The 17,289-nt window shown below is 36.3% G+C and overlaps 1 protein-coding gene across 1 annotated transcript in view; it reads left to right on the top strand.

Moving 5' to 3' along the window:
• Positions 1 to 17,289, top strand: part of LOC128661588 (cadherin-9-like) — a 569,287-nt gene that overhangs the window by 358,846 nt on the left and 193,152 nt on the right. Inside the window, exon 5 of the mRNA XM_053715826.1 lies at positions 9,911 to 10,098. Within this exon, the coding sequence (XP_053571801.1) occupies positions 9,911 to 10,098 (188 nt within the window). The remainder of the gene's footprint in view (positions 1 to 9,910; positions 10,099 to 17,289) is intronic.

Genomic DNA, 17,289 nt, shown 5'->3' with positions numbered 1-17,289 from the left:
GACGTCGCCGCCACCTACATTATACCTATGAACCCCTAATCTGCTGCCCCAACATCGCCGACACCTACATTATATTTATTAACCCCTTATCTGCCTCCACCAATGTCGCCGCCACCTACCTACAATTATTAACCCCTAATCTGCCGAACGGACATCGCAGCCACTTTAATAAATGTATTAACCCCTAAACCGCTGCACTCGCAAACACTAGTTAAATTTTATTAACCCCTAATCTGCCATCCCTAACATCGCCGACACCTACTTACATTTATTTACCCCTAATCTGCCACCCCCAACGTCGCTGCTACTATATTAAAGTTATTAACCCCTAAACCTAAGTCTAAACCTAACCCTAACCCCCCTAACTTAAATATAATTTAAATTAAACAAAATAAATTTAACATAATTAAATAAATTATTCCTATTTAAAACTAAATACTTACTGATAACATAAACCCTAAGCTAGCTACAATATAACTAATAGTTACATTGTAGCTATCTTAGGATTTATTTATATTTTACAGGCAACTTTGTATTTATTTTAACTAGGTACAATAGTTATTAAATAGTTATTAACTATTTAATAACTACCTAGCTAAAATAAGTACAAAATTACCTGTAAAATAAATCCTAACCTAAGTTACAATTACACCTAACACTACACTATCATTAAATAAATTACCTAAACTACCTACAATTAATTACAATTAAATTCAATAAACTAAATTACGGAAAAAAAACACTAAATTACAGAAAAGAAAAAGAATTACAAGAATTTTAAACTAATTACACCTAATCTAATCCCCCTAATAAAATAAAAAAGCCCCCCAAAATAATAAAATTTCCCTACCCTATGCTAAATTACAAATAGCCCTTAAAAGGGCCTTTTGCGGGGCATTGCCCCAAAGTAATCAGCTCTTTTACCTGTAAAAGAAAGATACAATACCCTCCAACATTAAAACCCACCACCCACACACCCCTACCCAACCCCCCCTTAAAAAAACCTAACTCTAACCCCCTGAAGATCTCCCTACCTTGAGACGTCTTCACCCAGCCGGGCACAAGTGGTCCTCCATACGGCAGAAGTCTTCATCCGATCAGGGCAGAAGAGGTCCTCCAGACGGCAGAAGGCTTCATCCAAGCTGCATCTTCTTTGTTACATCATTTCAACATTAACCCTTTACAAGACACTACCACTGCACATTCTTTTAAAACTGTGACACACTTGGGTCCTGTCTGTCTCAAATCACACTCTTAAACTATGAAACTTTGCTATCACATTGAGGAACAGTGAGATGGCATCTGCCATGTGCAAATATTTTTTTAAATTAAATTTATATATGCCACTACTCTATCTTTTACTAAGCCAAATGCTCAAGAGAAGCTCCATAATGCAGCCCCATTGATGTCTATGGGGTAAAAAAAAACTTATGGTTTAAACCTAAAACCCTAACATAAACCCCACGTTTAAACACTCCTAATCTGATGCCCACTACATCGCCGACACCTACGTAAATTTACTAACCCCTAATCTGCCGCTCCCATTATCGCCGCCACAAAATAAATCTATTAACCCCTAATCTGCTGCTCCCGATATCGCCACCACTATACTAAAGTTATTAACCCCTATTCCCCTGCACCCCAACATTGCCCACATTATAATAAACCTATTAACCTCTATTTAACCACTCCCTGACATCACCACCACTAAATAAAGTAATTAACACCTAAACATCTGGCCTCCCACATCACTACCACTAAAGAAACATATTAACCCCTAAACTGCCAGCCCCCCACATTGCAACAACTTAAATTAAACTAAATTAACCCCTAAACCTAACCCTGAACCTAACACCCCCTAACTTTAACATAATTAAAATAGAGCTTCTGAAATTCAATTGGCTGTTTAAATCAGCCAAAAGAATTTCAGTAGCTCTCATCTTATTGGCTGATTTGATCAGCCAATAGGATTTCAGTAGCTATCATCCTATTGGTTGATTTGAATTTCCAAAATCATATCAGCCAATAGGAATGCAAGGGACGCCATTTTGAAAAGGCTCCCTTGAATTTTAGATTCAGTGTATGGCAGCGACCGTATGAAGAGGATGCTCCGCGCTGGATGTCTTCAGGATGGACCCGCTCCACACGCCAGAATGAAAATAGAAGATGCCGCCGGGATGAAGATAGAAGATGCCACCTGGTTGAAGATAGAAGATGCCGCCTGAATGGATGAAGTCTTCTCGCCGCCTGGATGAAGACTTCTCGCCACCTGGATGTTCGGACTGTGGATCGTCTAGGGTTAGTGTTAGGATTTTAAAACTTTTTTGGGTGTTTTTTTTTAGTTTAGGGTTTGGGCTTTTCTTAAAAGAGCTAAATACCCTTTTCAGGACAGTGCAAAAGAGCTAAATGCCCTTTTAAGGGCAATGCCCATACAAATGCCATTTTCAGGGCAATGGGGAGCTTAGGTTTTTGTTAGAGTTAGTTTTTTTTTATTTTGGGGCGTTGGTTGGGTGGTGGGTTTTACTGTTGGGGGGTTTATTTTGGGTAGGCTTTTTATTTTTTTATAGGGCTATTATATTAGGTGTAATTCTTATTAGATTAGGTGTAATTCTTTTTTGTTTTTTAATATTTTGTTTGTTATTTTTTGTAATTTAGTGTTTGTTATTTTTTGTAATTCAGTATTTTTTATTTTTTGTAATTAGATACTTTGTAATTTTTATAATACTGTTAGGATTTTTTTAATGTGTATTTTAGTTTTCTTTAATTGGTAGTTAGTTTAATTTTAGTTTAATAGTTATATTAGATTTATTATTAGATTAAACTTAGTTTTTTTAATTTGACAGGTATATTTTAGTTTAATTTAAGATAGGGAAATTGTAATTTTATTATAAAGTTAGGGGGCATTAGGTTTAGGGGTTACTAGTTTAAATTAGTTTTTTTGTGATGTGGGGGATTTCGGTTTAGGGGTTAATAGTTGAATTTAGTATATTTTGTTGTGGGGGGCTTGTGGTTTAGGGGTTAATAGGTTTAATACAGTGGTGGCGGTGGCGGGGAGCGGCAAAATAAGGATTAATAACTTTAGTATAGTGGGGGCAATGTGGGCAGGCAGCAGATTAGGGGTTAATAATATTTAAATAGTGTTTGCGATGTGGGAGGGTGGCAGTTTAGGGGTTAATAACTTTATTATAGTGGTGACGATGTCGGGGAGCGGCAGAATAGGGGTTAATAAATTTTATTAGTGGTGGCGATGTCAGGAGCGGCAGATTAGGGGTTAATAACTTTAATATAGTATTTGCAATAGGGGAAGGTTTCGGTTTAGGGGTTAATAGGTAGTTTATGGGTGTTAGTGTACTTTGTAACACTTTAGTTATGAGTTTTATGTAGCAGTTCTGTAGCACAAATCTCATAACTACTGGTCTCAGATGGCAGTACGGATCTTGTTGTTATAGGCTGTAATGCAAGCTTTTTAGCGTCACCGCAAAACTCGTAATGGCTGCGCTATGGAAGTCCCATAAAAAACATCAATTAGCTGACTTTGCGTTACAGGCTAAAAGGATTGCAGTACAGCTATACCGACAAGACTTGTAATGACTGCGTTGCTGTTTAATGGTGAAATGACAATTTTTTCAGTGTTAAAACACTTGTAATCTACCTGTTTGTATTTTTACTGAGTGTTGCTGTTAAAAGCAGGTTTCTTATCATTTTAATATGTGTACCCAATCTTAAATCAGTTTTTTTATAGCTGTAACTCAAGTGGCTTAACTAATGGAACCAGCTGTGGAACTAATGCACAGTTCATTGGAAATGTAGCCTATAAATAAAAAAAAAGTTTAAACTTGTTGCATGGCAGCATCTAAAGGACTCAATATAACTTTTATTGTCAAAGGTATTTAAATTTGCTGTGATAGATAACTACCGCTTTAAGATTAATTATAAAAGTTAAGCTAAGGTTAGGATGTAGAGCACTGCAACTTTCAAAATGTATGTACAGTTTAGCTCTTAGATAATTTTATTGTTATCTCAAATTAATGGAAATCAATATAAATTAAAGGTTATTACAGTTTAGTATTGCAAAAACCTATCTCTGTACATTAATACAGATTTATGATTGTTATGTTTAAAAGTGGGGAACATATCCAGTTTTTTTTATTTTAGTTTTTTAGTTTTTTCCTCAATGTACCTGGTTTTAGTTACTTTCTGTGATTAATCTACATTATTTGTGTGCATTAATTACAAGGGAAAATGGGAAAATAAATAAATCACTTTATTCAATAAATAATTTCAATTTTAGGGACAAAGTAAGAGATTGAGGAAGTAAACTTTATCAGTCAGTCATTGTGCATCTGTGTGTCCATCCCAAGAGCTAAACATAAGCTTAACTCTAATTTTAAAAGATTAAAAAAATATCTTAATTTGATTTAACTGAATGAGAAAAAAATGCCCCAAGAACCCCTGAATTAATCTAAAACCTAGTATAACTAACCGTCTTAATTGGCTGCTCTGCATTGAGTTATTGAGGCTTTGAACTCCCCCCTTTCCCCTGAAATGTCAGGATGTTTGTCCAAGGTTTGTCCTAGATAGGATATCATACTAATACTTTATGCTGCACTGGTTTGAACAGCTGGATAAAGTGCTAAATCAGACGCAAGCTTGAAAGGCTGAGAAAAACACACGCTCCAAATATCCACAAATAACTGAAAGGGAAATAGTCAGCAGCAAGGTACGGGAAAACTACTATATGGATATAATCTAAAAGCTAGTACTCACAGTTTTTTTAAACCTATTTTAAACCTATTGTTTGAAATAAAAATAGACATTAACAAGGCACAAACTGTGAATAAGAAAGACGGATTACCTATTTGAATGCATTATCTGCTGGCGGTCATAATTGCACACAGATTGCAGAAGAGATTTGTTTCACAAACTGATCACAGAAACAATGAAAGAGCCCAAGGTAATACAGAAACATTTTAACCATATACTAAAACATTTTGATGGCATAAAGAGATCATCATCACAGAAAAACTGATTCACATCAAATTTCCAAGGTGTGTGCACAATTACAAAATGATTATACCATTTCTGATTATGTTACTGATCAGCAATTTAATTTCTCTCAGGGTGTCATGCATGTATAGGTAAATACACATTTAGCACTTTAATTTAGAAAATATGTAATTTATAGATTAAATAATTTACCATTTTAGACCTCATTGGGACACATAAGCAAATATAAGTAAATATATCTTACCCTTAGTAAACATATTTTAACATAAATGTAGTAAAGCTAGAGTTTCAAACTGTCTCCCCTATGGTTTCTCTGTTCTGTCCGTAGTAAAATCTTATATGTGAAAATAGGAAATTTAGAGGTTTGAGAATAAAAGAGCACAGCATAGAATTTAAATGGTTTTCACTTTTTACACCTGTTAAACTTGCATGTGATAGAAACTCACTTTGTTATCTCTTTAAACACAAACAAAATCTCAAAGATAATTTGCATAGAGGGCTTGTCTGTTAAAAAACATCCATGTGCAGTGATTCCTGTTTCTAAGATGTGATTATAAAGTTTAGAAATACAGATACAATTGCATCATGTCCATATAGCATAGGCCCACTCATAGCAGCTTGGGTTGAAATATCATAAAAATTCACAGCTCGTTTTTGGGTATACTTGTGAACACATTAGACATATTAAAGATATCTTCTTCAATCATTCTTCTACTTTGTGGGAATCCCAACTGCATTGCCAAAATTAGAATGAAACATAGATAAGCTGGAAACATTGCAAATATCAGATCATGTGATTCACAGTTCTGTAGTCCCAGAACTATATGGGCCACAATGTCATATCACTGTTATTTTATGGACTTGGTAAAATTCTATTAGAAAAAAACTTTTCTGCATGATGCCTTTAACACGTTCCATGTGCATAATAAGGTGAGCCCTTCTCATTATGCAGGGTGATTGCCCATCAAACGCTGTTTTCCTCTACCCCCCTTTACTACAGGCCAGGGATTGTTGGTGGCCTAGTGGAACTGGGAGCGCTGGTGACATCACCATGTATGAACGTGGTGACATCACAAAGGGGCAGAACCAAGAAGCTCACTGTAGCTGCGAGGGAGCAAAAATAGGGTGAGGTTTTTTTTAAACCCCTCAATCTCAGCTCCCATATTTGCTACAAACCTCCAAGACCCCTCATTTGAAAGAGAATCCCCTGCTCTTTTCTAAAAAAAATGCATAGGGATTTGCTTGGGAATGGCTCATTTTAAGTGCAATAAAAAAATCTGATATGTGTAGAGACCCCTAGTAAAGTTTATTTACTTGTAGACAAGTTCCTCTCAAATGGGGCCTTTCTAATCTATATATCTATATGTATGGGCTCCTATATCACATGTGGCTACCCAAAATGACAATGTAGTAAGGTGATCACAGTAACTGCAGAATTATTTACTATAAGATATCTGCAGTTTTTGCTGCAGCTATCTTATATGCCATGTATTATAAAGGTAATAATGGTATATTGTGCATCTGCTAGGCCTACTGAAAAAAAAACAATATATACTTTGTGTGAGTCACTCACTGAAATTTGACTTACAATAGTGTTTAAATGTAGGTAGCTAAAAAAAGGTCAAAATTGGCTCAGCTCTGGAGTGAAAAAAACGCTTTGCAGTGAAAGGGTTAAGAAATGTAAAACCGCTAAACACTCATCAAAACACACACCTGGTTTATACTTTGCATCTTTTGCATGTACCTGGCAGGAAGGCATATGCAGTTCTTCTATACTGTGAATCCCAAGATTAAGTGCCAGGTTTCAAGTGGAGTGCTAAATGTCGCTTTCATGAACTGTGTAATACCAGCACACACTAATGTGGCTGGTATTACAAGTTTTCAGCAATGTGAATGTGACTTCACGTTCGCATTGCTGGGAAGCATTGCGCTCACCAGAGCCCCCTTCCATAGGCTCCAATGGGAGCCTTTTCAAAGACGGCATCAGAACATCGCGCAGCTAAAGGGGTAAGTAGCACAGCGATGGCAGCAAACAAATATATATGTGTATAATTATATACACATACAGTATATATTTATGTGTTAATATGTGCATACATACAGATATTAACACATAAACTCCCACCCCACTCCCACCAAATTTAGCCCCAAAATACTGCCTAGTGCAGTAATTTTATTAAAAATTAAAGACTCTGCTATCTTTATTTTTTTAATAAGATACAATAGGCTGTGTTTTGGGGGTATTTGGGGCACATTTATAAAATTAATCACAGATCTGATCAGAGATCAGTGCTATTTGATACCGCAAGCTTGTGGTCGCACTAACCAGCCACTTGTAATGGCTGGTTAATAATTGCACGCCCGTAAACAGGCAAATTTGCCCATTTACAGGCGGGCAGTAATTTAGCACTCCACTTGTAATCTAGTCCTATTTGTTTACTTTGAGAGTTGAATGCTCGTAGTTACACAAAACAGAGGGTATTGGCGCACATCCACTTGCAAATAAACAAGACATTTAAAATGAGGCAAACATTTCCTGTAAATCACTTATGCTTTTATATTAAAATTGGGGTCCTAGAAACACAATATCCTGGCTATATCCTGCTTAGTCAATAGTCCCCAACTTTCAAGCTGTCCCATTATTAACTGGTCCTAACACTACAATACTTAGCCTTTATAGGCTTAAAGCATTCCTTCTTCTCTCTTCAAAAATAGAATTAGACCCCCTGGCTTTGATACATAATTATAATACACTGTCATGAGTACACCTTAGCTTGTGTGTGGTGCATTAACCAATGAAATATGATCAGTTTAACTTTTTTTAATTAAAAATCTTTGAGGTTTGTTTTAGCACACCTTACTAATTATAGTTTAAACAGACATTTGGCAGTGCTACTAATAAGACCACATCCAATTGGATAGGAATAAAATCTTTAAAGGGACAGTCAACACCAGAATGTTTGTTGTTTTAAAAAATAGATAATCCCTTTATTACCCATTCCCCAGTTTTGCATAACCAACACAGTTATATTAATACACTTTTTACCTTCTGCAAACTGTCCCTTTATTTCAGTTCTTTTGACAGACTTGCATTTTAACCAATCAGTGCTGACTCCTAGGTTGCTTCACGTGCGTGAGCTCAATGTTATCTATATGACAGACATGAACTAACACCCTCTAGTGGTGAAAAACTGACCAAATGCATTTAGATTAGAGGAGGCCTTCAAGGTCTATGAAATTAGCATATGAGCCTTGCTAGGTTTAGCTTTCAACTAAGAATACCAAGAGAACAAAGCAAAATTGGTGATAAAAGTAAATTGGAAAGTTGTTTAAAATAACAAGCTCTATTTGAATCATGAAAGTTTAGTTTGGACTTGACGGTCCATTTAAATGCTGCAAAAACCACATGATTTTATATTAAAATGGGGATATTAGTCACACAATTTGGCCATATTGGGCTTAGCCAGTCACCAATTTACAAGGTGTCCCAATGTTGACTGGTCATAATTAGAGATGGGAAGGCTTTTCCAAAAAATAAGAAAACAATGAGGAAAAAAGTTTTTCTTTCTGTTTTTTCCCCAAAGCCGTATTTTACCTATCGGAAAAAAGAAGTATGGACTATGTTCTTTTACAATGATAATTAATATATTGATATTTTTAAATTTCCAATATTAATTTTAAAAGCTACATAGCATGAAGATTTTTATGAATGACTTATAAAACTTTGGGGCCAATTTACCAAATGACGGTCGGACACGATTCGCTGTAGCAAATCATGTCCGCCCGATATCGCTGAATTCCGACAGCATAAGCTGTCAGCATGTAACTTTGCACAACCAGTTCTGGTGAACTGCTTGTGAAATGTCGCCCCCTGCAGATTTGCAGCATATCGGCCGATAGCAGGCAGTGTCAATTAACCCAATTGTATGTGATCAGGCGGATTGATGTTCGCAGCCTCAGAGGCGGCAGACCAGTTAAGGAGCAGCAGTCTTAAGACCGCTGCTTCATAACTGCTGTTTCCGGCGAGCTTAAAGAAAGAAAGAGCTGTCTGAAAGTTATATTTATAAAAATAATTTAATTGTAATGAAAAAACTTAACAATCTTTAATTATAGTTATAAGGCCAAAAAATGTTATTACACAATTCCTATGTACAGTATATACATAAAATTAGATACCGGTATCTAGGAAAAAATAATAATACATTAAAACTGTATTCAGTAGTAATTACTATTAAAAACGTATGGGATAAACCACTAAATAGAAGCTAAAAATAAGTGGTTCCTCAAATATACACCTACTCCAAAAACAAAACAAAATGAGAGCAAATTGTAATAATTTGTGTTTTCATTCTCCAATTTGTCGAGGTTCACAAGTAAAACTCCTTTATCAGCGAGTAAGATTTCTTTCAGAAAAATATCATTCTATATTTAGGAGATTAAAGTTGTTATTGCTATGGATCCATGCTAGATGCTAGGATTTTAAGCAGTTTACTCACTGCTTATAGACAATAGCATTGGTTTAGTTTTGGCTGCACCAAGAGGTCATGTGATTATGTGAGCCAATCAGAATCTCACAGATTCAATAATGACTTTGCCGGCTTTTAATTTTGTAAACACCAGTTAATACTAATAATAATAAGTGTGTTTAAATGTTCCCAGTTCCTATGCTTCATCTAAAGAACTGTAAAATGCTTTCTGACAGATGTACATGTATAATCATTGTATGGCCATTTTAATTTATTATATGTATTTTACAAAATCCTAAAATTGATGTTCCCTCCAAAACAACCTCATTTTGTAAAATAAAGGGTAAGGTAATACAGTTATTGTATATGCTACTTGATATATTATTGAGCTGGCTATTATTACACTTTATCTAATAAAACATTATCTTTTTTTACAGGTATCTACCAGCTTAGTTCCCTTGAATCAGCACATGTCGGATCAGAAGTAGGTAGAATTAAAGCCAATGATGCCGATGTGGGTAAAAATGCTGAAATGGAATATAACATTATCGATGGAGATTTTGAAGGTTCATTTGAGATCATTACAGACCAAAATACTCAGGATGGAATCATAACTGTTAAAAAGGTTATATTTCTTTATCGTCTTCTTTTCATTATTTTTATTTGTATTATTGTTATTAGTGGCAGTAGCTGTATTAGTAGTAATTTTAGTAGTAGTAGCAATTCTAGAGTAGTATTAAATTTAGTCATAGTAGTATTGGAATCAGTAGTAGCAATATATTATATATTTAATTCTGGCACTTTTCATCAGATACATTTAAAAATGTGACTAGTATAAGGCCTAATAAATAATTGCTATGATAATGTACAAACATTATATCCAATGTCATCTATTATACAAATTTGTCTCACCAGTAGAATTACAATTATCAAAATATTTTAAATAATTATTTTATAAGATTTTCGCCTGGAATGAAATCTACTTTTAATAAGAACATGTCATTACCATGTAGACATTTTTGGGAGTTTGAAATTAATAGACATAAGTATTGTGTTCTGTGACACTGCCTGATCTTATTCACATACCTGATTAATTATATAACATCAAGTGATTAATATGTCTTCATTTTTCTGACCACTATATTACAGAACAGTGTAACACTGATATATTCTTATAAGTAGATACAGCAGAAAACTTGGAATTGAGAGAGATTATCTGGATTTATGGTGTGAAAATATTTTAGATATTCCTGTTGGTTAATGTGTCATTTTTTCCATTTACTGCTCTTTTTTTGCAAGCTATTTAACTTAGAATGAAAGCAATTTAATAAAATATGAAAGTTGGTTATACATTATAGATATTATTGCAATATGTATTATTCATCATTTTAAAAGTGTTTTACATTTTTTTTAATTTCATTTTGATATTGGCTGTATTTGTGTAAATGTTCCTATACGGCACATGCAGTGTGTTTGCTGAAAAATGGTTTCTGTTTATGAACACTTTAAATAATGCACCTGTAACCATACTTTTACTGTACCTACACTATATTCCTCACACTTGAAATTCTCGCCACAGAAAAGGGGGCCAGGCAAATATGATGCAAAACCTGTACCTAACCTGCAGGGCAGTGTGTGGAATATATTGCACTACTGATGATGTTTCCCCATTAAAATTCAGCCCATGGAACAACCAGAAAACTCCCACAGAATGCCTATATATACATAATGTCTTCGATCTACCATACTAAAAAAAAGATACCTCCCCCAAAAACAAAGACAGTCCAATTAAAACTATAGGAGCTGAGGATGTTGTATATGAAATATGTCTATACAATTGTACAAGTCTTGTATTGTATGTATACTTTTTAATTTAGTGGTACAATCGCAATATTAATATATTATATTATTAAAAGGTGATTTGTGTTTCTGTAGTTGTGCGTTAAGTTTTCAATATTGCATGTGTATTCTACTTCTAATATTGCAAACATGATGCTGTGCTTGTGTTTTACATATAATATTGTGAATGTACTGTATTCTACATTAATACATTTGTTACAGTGTGGTTGCAATATTATAAGAAAAACACAATCATGCCATTATCTTTGCAATATTAGAATTATAATATACATGCAATATTGAAAACTTAATAAATGATTGCATTAACACAAATCGTACTTTAAGTATATTATGAAATATGAATATTGCAATCACACCATCACATTCTTAAAATAAGTTAAAAAACATGGCTAAGGACACAATACACAATTTGTATGATCATGCCTAAAGTTAACAGATATAATAGAAAACTATACTATAGAATATGAATACAGTAAACATTGTATAGACACATATGATATAGTTTTAAAAATACTCTATTATTAACCCCTTCAGTGCCTTTACCCCCTGCAAACCTCAGCACATACTAACTTCTCTATGCTATTAACCCTTCTGCACCCTTACCCCCAGTGTAGCATAACCTCTCTATACTATTAACCCCCTACAGTAACCAAACACCAAAACCCAAAAAATAAAAAAAACAGCAGTAAAAAAAAAAAATACAGAACAATAAAAATCCACAACCATAAAATCTTACAAAAAAAACACTTCCATTCCTAAAAAAAACATTAACCAAACACATTAAAAAACACTAACCAAAAACAATCCTAAAAAAAACCCACTAACCAAAAAATTCCTAAAAATTCCACTGAAGCCTTGGGAAAAAAATATACACAAAAAATAGCAATGTAATAATAATAATAAAAAAAAACATACTCACCATCTTGAAGTCTTCATTAGCTGTAATCCAGTACAATCCAGTTAAGGAATTTGAAAATAAATAAATAAATAAATGCCACAAAAAAATTAAGGGCCCAAAAGAAAAAAGGATATTTTCAGTTGTTCATCTACAGTAATCCTTGAGATGAAAACAAAATCAAGCAAAAAGGTGCAAAAAATAACCTGGGAAGGGCCATTTGTAATTCACAAGGATCTAAGTGGCATTAGCAGTGGTCCTCTAAGTCACCAATGTCATCAATAGTCCTCCCCTGTAACAGCTCATCCATGGCAGGGATGACTCCTCAGCAGCTGTGATAGATACCCTCTGGCAGCAAAAATCCTTGGTGGCAATTAACCCATCTGGCAATGGCTCCTTGTGGTGAAGCTCCTTGGCAATTGACCCCTCCGATGCTCCTCTTCTTCTCCACTCCTATCTTCATGTTGTCCGGCAGCACACTCAATTTAGGATGTCAGTTTTCGCCATTTATAGGGGTGTGCTGGCATCCTATTGGCTGATTTTTCAATTTTCAAAAAAAGTTTTGTCTGTTTTTTAAATCAGTCAATAGGAAAAAAGTAGATTATATTGACTGATTACAAAGGATGAAGGGTTATGCTCCTCTGGGGTGAGACCACATAAGTATTTAATAGTGTAGTGGGGTTATACTCCATTAGAGGTAAGGTCACGAAAAGGGTTAATAGTGTAGATGGGTTAGAATATGGCTGGGAGTGAGATCATGTAAGGGCTTAATAGTTTAGTGGGTTAGGGTGTGCTGGGGTAAGGGCGCTGAAAGGGGGTTAATAGTTTATAGGAGTTAGGGTGAGGTCATGGAAGGGTTTAATAGCTAAGAAGGATTAGGATGCAGTGTGCCTGAGATAATGGAAGGGGTTATTGGCTTAGAGGGGTTTGAGTGCAGTGGTCCTGAGATTTCAGAAGGCATTAATAGCTTAGAGGGGTTTTGGTTGCAGTGGCCCTGAGGTCAGGAAAGGGGTTAAAAATTTATGGTCATGTATCATATTTATTGGTTTGCTGTATTTAAATTAAAAGAATGAGGACTAAACAAATGTATTATTGGTTTCCATTAATACATTGCTTCTTTTTTTGTGTTAATTCTTGTAGGCTGTTATATGTTTACTTGGATGTGTGATATATGTAAACTGGATCCTTTACTTGACATGGTCAATGTAGGTGGCGATGCTGCTTTGAATATATCGCCAGCATCACCACCAATTGAGATGTATAGTAAAATGCCTCTCAGCGATGCTGCCTTTAAACAATGGTTTCAGTAGCTTATTTCTCCATATTTCATGATGTGTCATCAGTGGTCCTCCTTGGCGATAGATGCTCCATTGTCAATATTTTTTTTAATTAAAATATATGAAAAACATATACAGTAAATACATATAACACAATAATGTCAGAGAGCTATTATCGACAAAGGGGCTATTACAAATAGCTTGTTTCAGTGAACTCAGTCCATTGTTTACAGTGACCCTAAGCCCTCCAACTAGGCAGGGTCCAGCATCCTTAGTTAGCATCAAGGAAGAAACATTTATGCTCTATGACAATGTAAAGTTATGACAATGTAAAACAACAAGCGTGTAACATAATAACTGTGAAACACCAGGATTAGCATATGGTATGCAAACATATCTCAAACAGATAGTAGTACATCTATATACTTCAGTATCTTCAATTGAACAATGGATATTAATCCAAGAGGAGCTATCGACTCTCCGGGTGTCACTGAGTGAAGAAAAAGAGAGAGGAGGAGGGGAGAAAAAAAAAACAGAAAAGGGGAGTGAGGGGGAAGAGAGAGAGGAAAGAGAGAGGGGAGGGGGGGAAGTGGGAGGCAGCTGTGGAGGGGGGAAGTGGGAGGCAGCTGTAGGGACATAATTGGTACAGGGCATGTCCCTATGGTATAAAGTATTGTTTAAGTCTGGGGTATTATATAGCGAAGGCAGAGGGAGGCCTCACATGGGGCTATGATCCCAGATCAGAGTTTGGAGGGTTTCAGAACCGTGTATGCGGGATACATATGATTCTATCAATTTAATATATCGCAGAGTATCTACAACCTGTTCCCAGAGTGGTGAGGCTGACTGAAGCCACATTCGGGCTATGGATAATTTGATTGCTAGAAATAGATAGATGCAGAACAATTTTTGTGGGAGAGTTAAGTCTGTGGGTAGGATGTGAAATAGGCCTACACTCGGTTAGAGTGGTATTTAGATGTTTTTCGTGGTGCAGTGTTGAATTGCTTTCTGCCAGAGGGGACTAACTATCGGGTAAGTCCACCATATGTGTAGTGGAGTTCCCAATAAATCGCAACCTCTCCAGCATTTGGCAGAGTTAGTGTGTGAGATTTTAAACAGACGGACAGGCGTCATGTGCCATTGTAGTAAGACTTTGAGACACAGTTCATATAAGGTGATGCAATGGTCCTTTTTTTGGTTAACTGGATCGCTGATTTCCACAAAAGTGGTTTGTGGATCGTATCAAGGGAGGATTCCCAGTGCTTTACCAGTGGAGACTTATAAAAGAGTGGGGGGTGCAAGATATCCTGGTATGAGAATGAGAGTAACTTTTTGAAAGAGATTTTTGAATCCCATCTCATTTCCCATTTAGTTCTAATTCTCAATGGGCCCCTATCAAAGCCCCAAGACCGGAAAAAGCTCCTTCATCTCCAGAATTCAAAGTGTAGTGGTAAAGACGGGTTAAACCACTGGAGAAAGGTTTAGTACGTGATTAGGTGATTACCATCATAGAGGTCTACAATTTTAGTGATACCTAAGTCAGACCAGAGCGTTGGATGAGTATCTGGCAATGCAAGAAGCAACCCCTTTATCATATGGGATTGAGACGGATGCAGAGCTATGGTAGTCAGATTATGGATCTTAACCCAGAATTTCAATTTTTAAGCTATAATGGGGTTTAAGAGTGGGGCTTGCGGCCTAGAGTGTTTAGGGAGCCAGATCAAATCCCCCAAAGAATATACAGATGGAATCAAAGCCTGCTCTATCTCTGCCCATCTACACTGTGTGGCTGTACCCCATTGCATTATCTGAGATGGCCTAGCAGCCTCGTGGTAGTGGAGTATATTAGAAGCTGCTTCCCCTCCGGAGAATATAGGTTGTTGCAGAGTACTGGTAGCAATTCTAGGGACTTTATTGTGCCAGATAAATTTATTGCACTGCTGTTGAAATTTGCGGATCAAGGACCTAGGGACTGGAATAGGTAAGGATCTAAACAGATAGGTCAATCTGGGAAGAAGACTCATTTTGAAGGCCGCTATTCGCCCCATCCAGGATAGCGATGGAACATTCCATGCCTCTGTGGACGTTGCGATATTGGACAGTAGGGGAGAGAAGTTCATGGTAATTATGGTTGAAATGTTGTGCGACAAGTAGACACCTAAATGTTTAACGTGTGATGTGGACCACTGAAATTTATACACACTCCTGAGAGTGGAAAGAGTGTCTTCAGGTATATGGATAGCATATGCTTCTGTTTTATATACATTAAGTTTGTAATAGCTAGCTAGCTAATGCAAATCTCAACGGGGTCTGAAACCAGTACCGTCAGGTCATCTGCGGACAGGGCTGTGGTCTGGGTTGTATGAGAAGAATAATAGTCAGCAAAAGCTGTACCTATATCTTTTGGGTTGGTGATATGTTGCCTCTTTACTTGCAAAGAATGAATGTGGGCCGCCGCTATCCGTTGTTGTAGCTTGTTGGCTAAAAGCCTGTCGGCTTTATTGCCTTTATAATAATATATCTCTTTAACCCTAAGAAGTCTATCAGCTGTTCATTCAGTTTCCAACTAGACTATCCTTAACTTAAGGTGTGTGAGCTGCTTAGACAGTCAGGGCGTAGGGTTAGTTTTATGTTCTGTGGACAATTTACGGAGATTCACCAGCAGTTGAGCTAGAGTCTCCCCTTTGCGTTTCTTTTGTGCCGCCGCTATTTTGATAAAGGATCTCTGTATGTAGGTCTTCAACGAGGCCCATATTGTGAAATCATCTACCGCACCAGTATCATTCACCTCAAAAAACTCCGCCAAATCTCTATCAATGGAAGCAGCAGTATTCGGATTGGAGAATATGGTCGACGAGAGCCGCCATGTCGGGGAACACTGCAATTCCAGTGGTGATTTTAAAGGAGGAATCCATGAACTAGTTACACAATCCAAAAGTCTTCATTCGCAAAAGAAGAAATCTATTTGCGAATAAGAACAGTGGACCAAGGAGAAATAGGTATAATCATGTGGGGACGCGTTGAGAGCACACCAGATATCGAACAGATTAAACTGGGACATGAGATTCTTAAATTTGTGTGAAAGGTCGGATAATGCCTTATCGGATTTGCGGGAGTTATTCAATTTCTTGTCAAGCTGGGGATCACAAACAATGTTAAAATCCCCTGCAATGAGAAGGAAACCTTGGCACATGCACTCTAATTTATTTAGGAATTTGCGTAACACTCGGATGTGCTGTTTGTTAGGGCTATAGTATGAAGCCAGAGTATAAATAACCCTGTCAAGTCTGCAAATGAGGATAAGGTATCTACCTAGTGGGTCAGCTTCAACATGAATGTTTTCATAAGAAATATCTTTGTGGATAAGAATAGCAGCCCCTCTCGATTTTTGAGAAAAGCTTGCCGCCTCAACAACAGGGAACAGCTTGGATTGGTTGGGAATTCTTGTACCTCTTAGCCAGTGGGTTTCTTGTAAAAAAAAACAGGTGGGTCTACTTTTATAGAGACCGCAGGAAAATACTACGCTTGGTTGGGGAATTTAGCCCCCTAAAGTTTTGAGTAATACAGTTATATGGCATTGTATTATAGGCTACTGAAGGGGAGAGAAAAAATAAATAAATAAAAAAAAAAAAGGAGAGAAAAGTCAGAGAGGAGGGAAGGGTCAAAGGACACTCAGCGAGGGTCTGAAGATAATCGTATTAGCACTTTATCTGGTAAGGTTGTGCAGTATTTGAGGAAGATAATGGAATTCAGAGTACTTTGAAGGGGGGGGAGAAAACAAGAA

This window comes from Bombina bombina, chromosome 5 (assembly GCF_027579735.1).
Source record: "Bombina bombina isolate aBomBom1 chromosome 5, aBomBom1.pri, whole genome shotgun sequence".
NCBI classification, from domain to species: Eukaryota; Metazoa; Chordata; class Amphibia; order Anura; family Bombinatoridae; genus Bombina; species Bombina bombina.
This window is presented reverse-complemented; position numbering and strand designations above follow the sequence as displayed.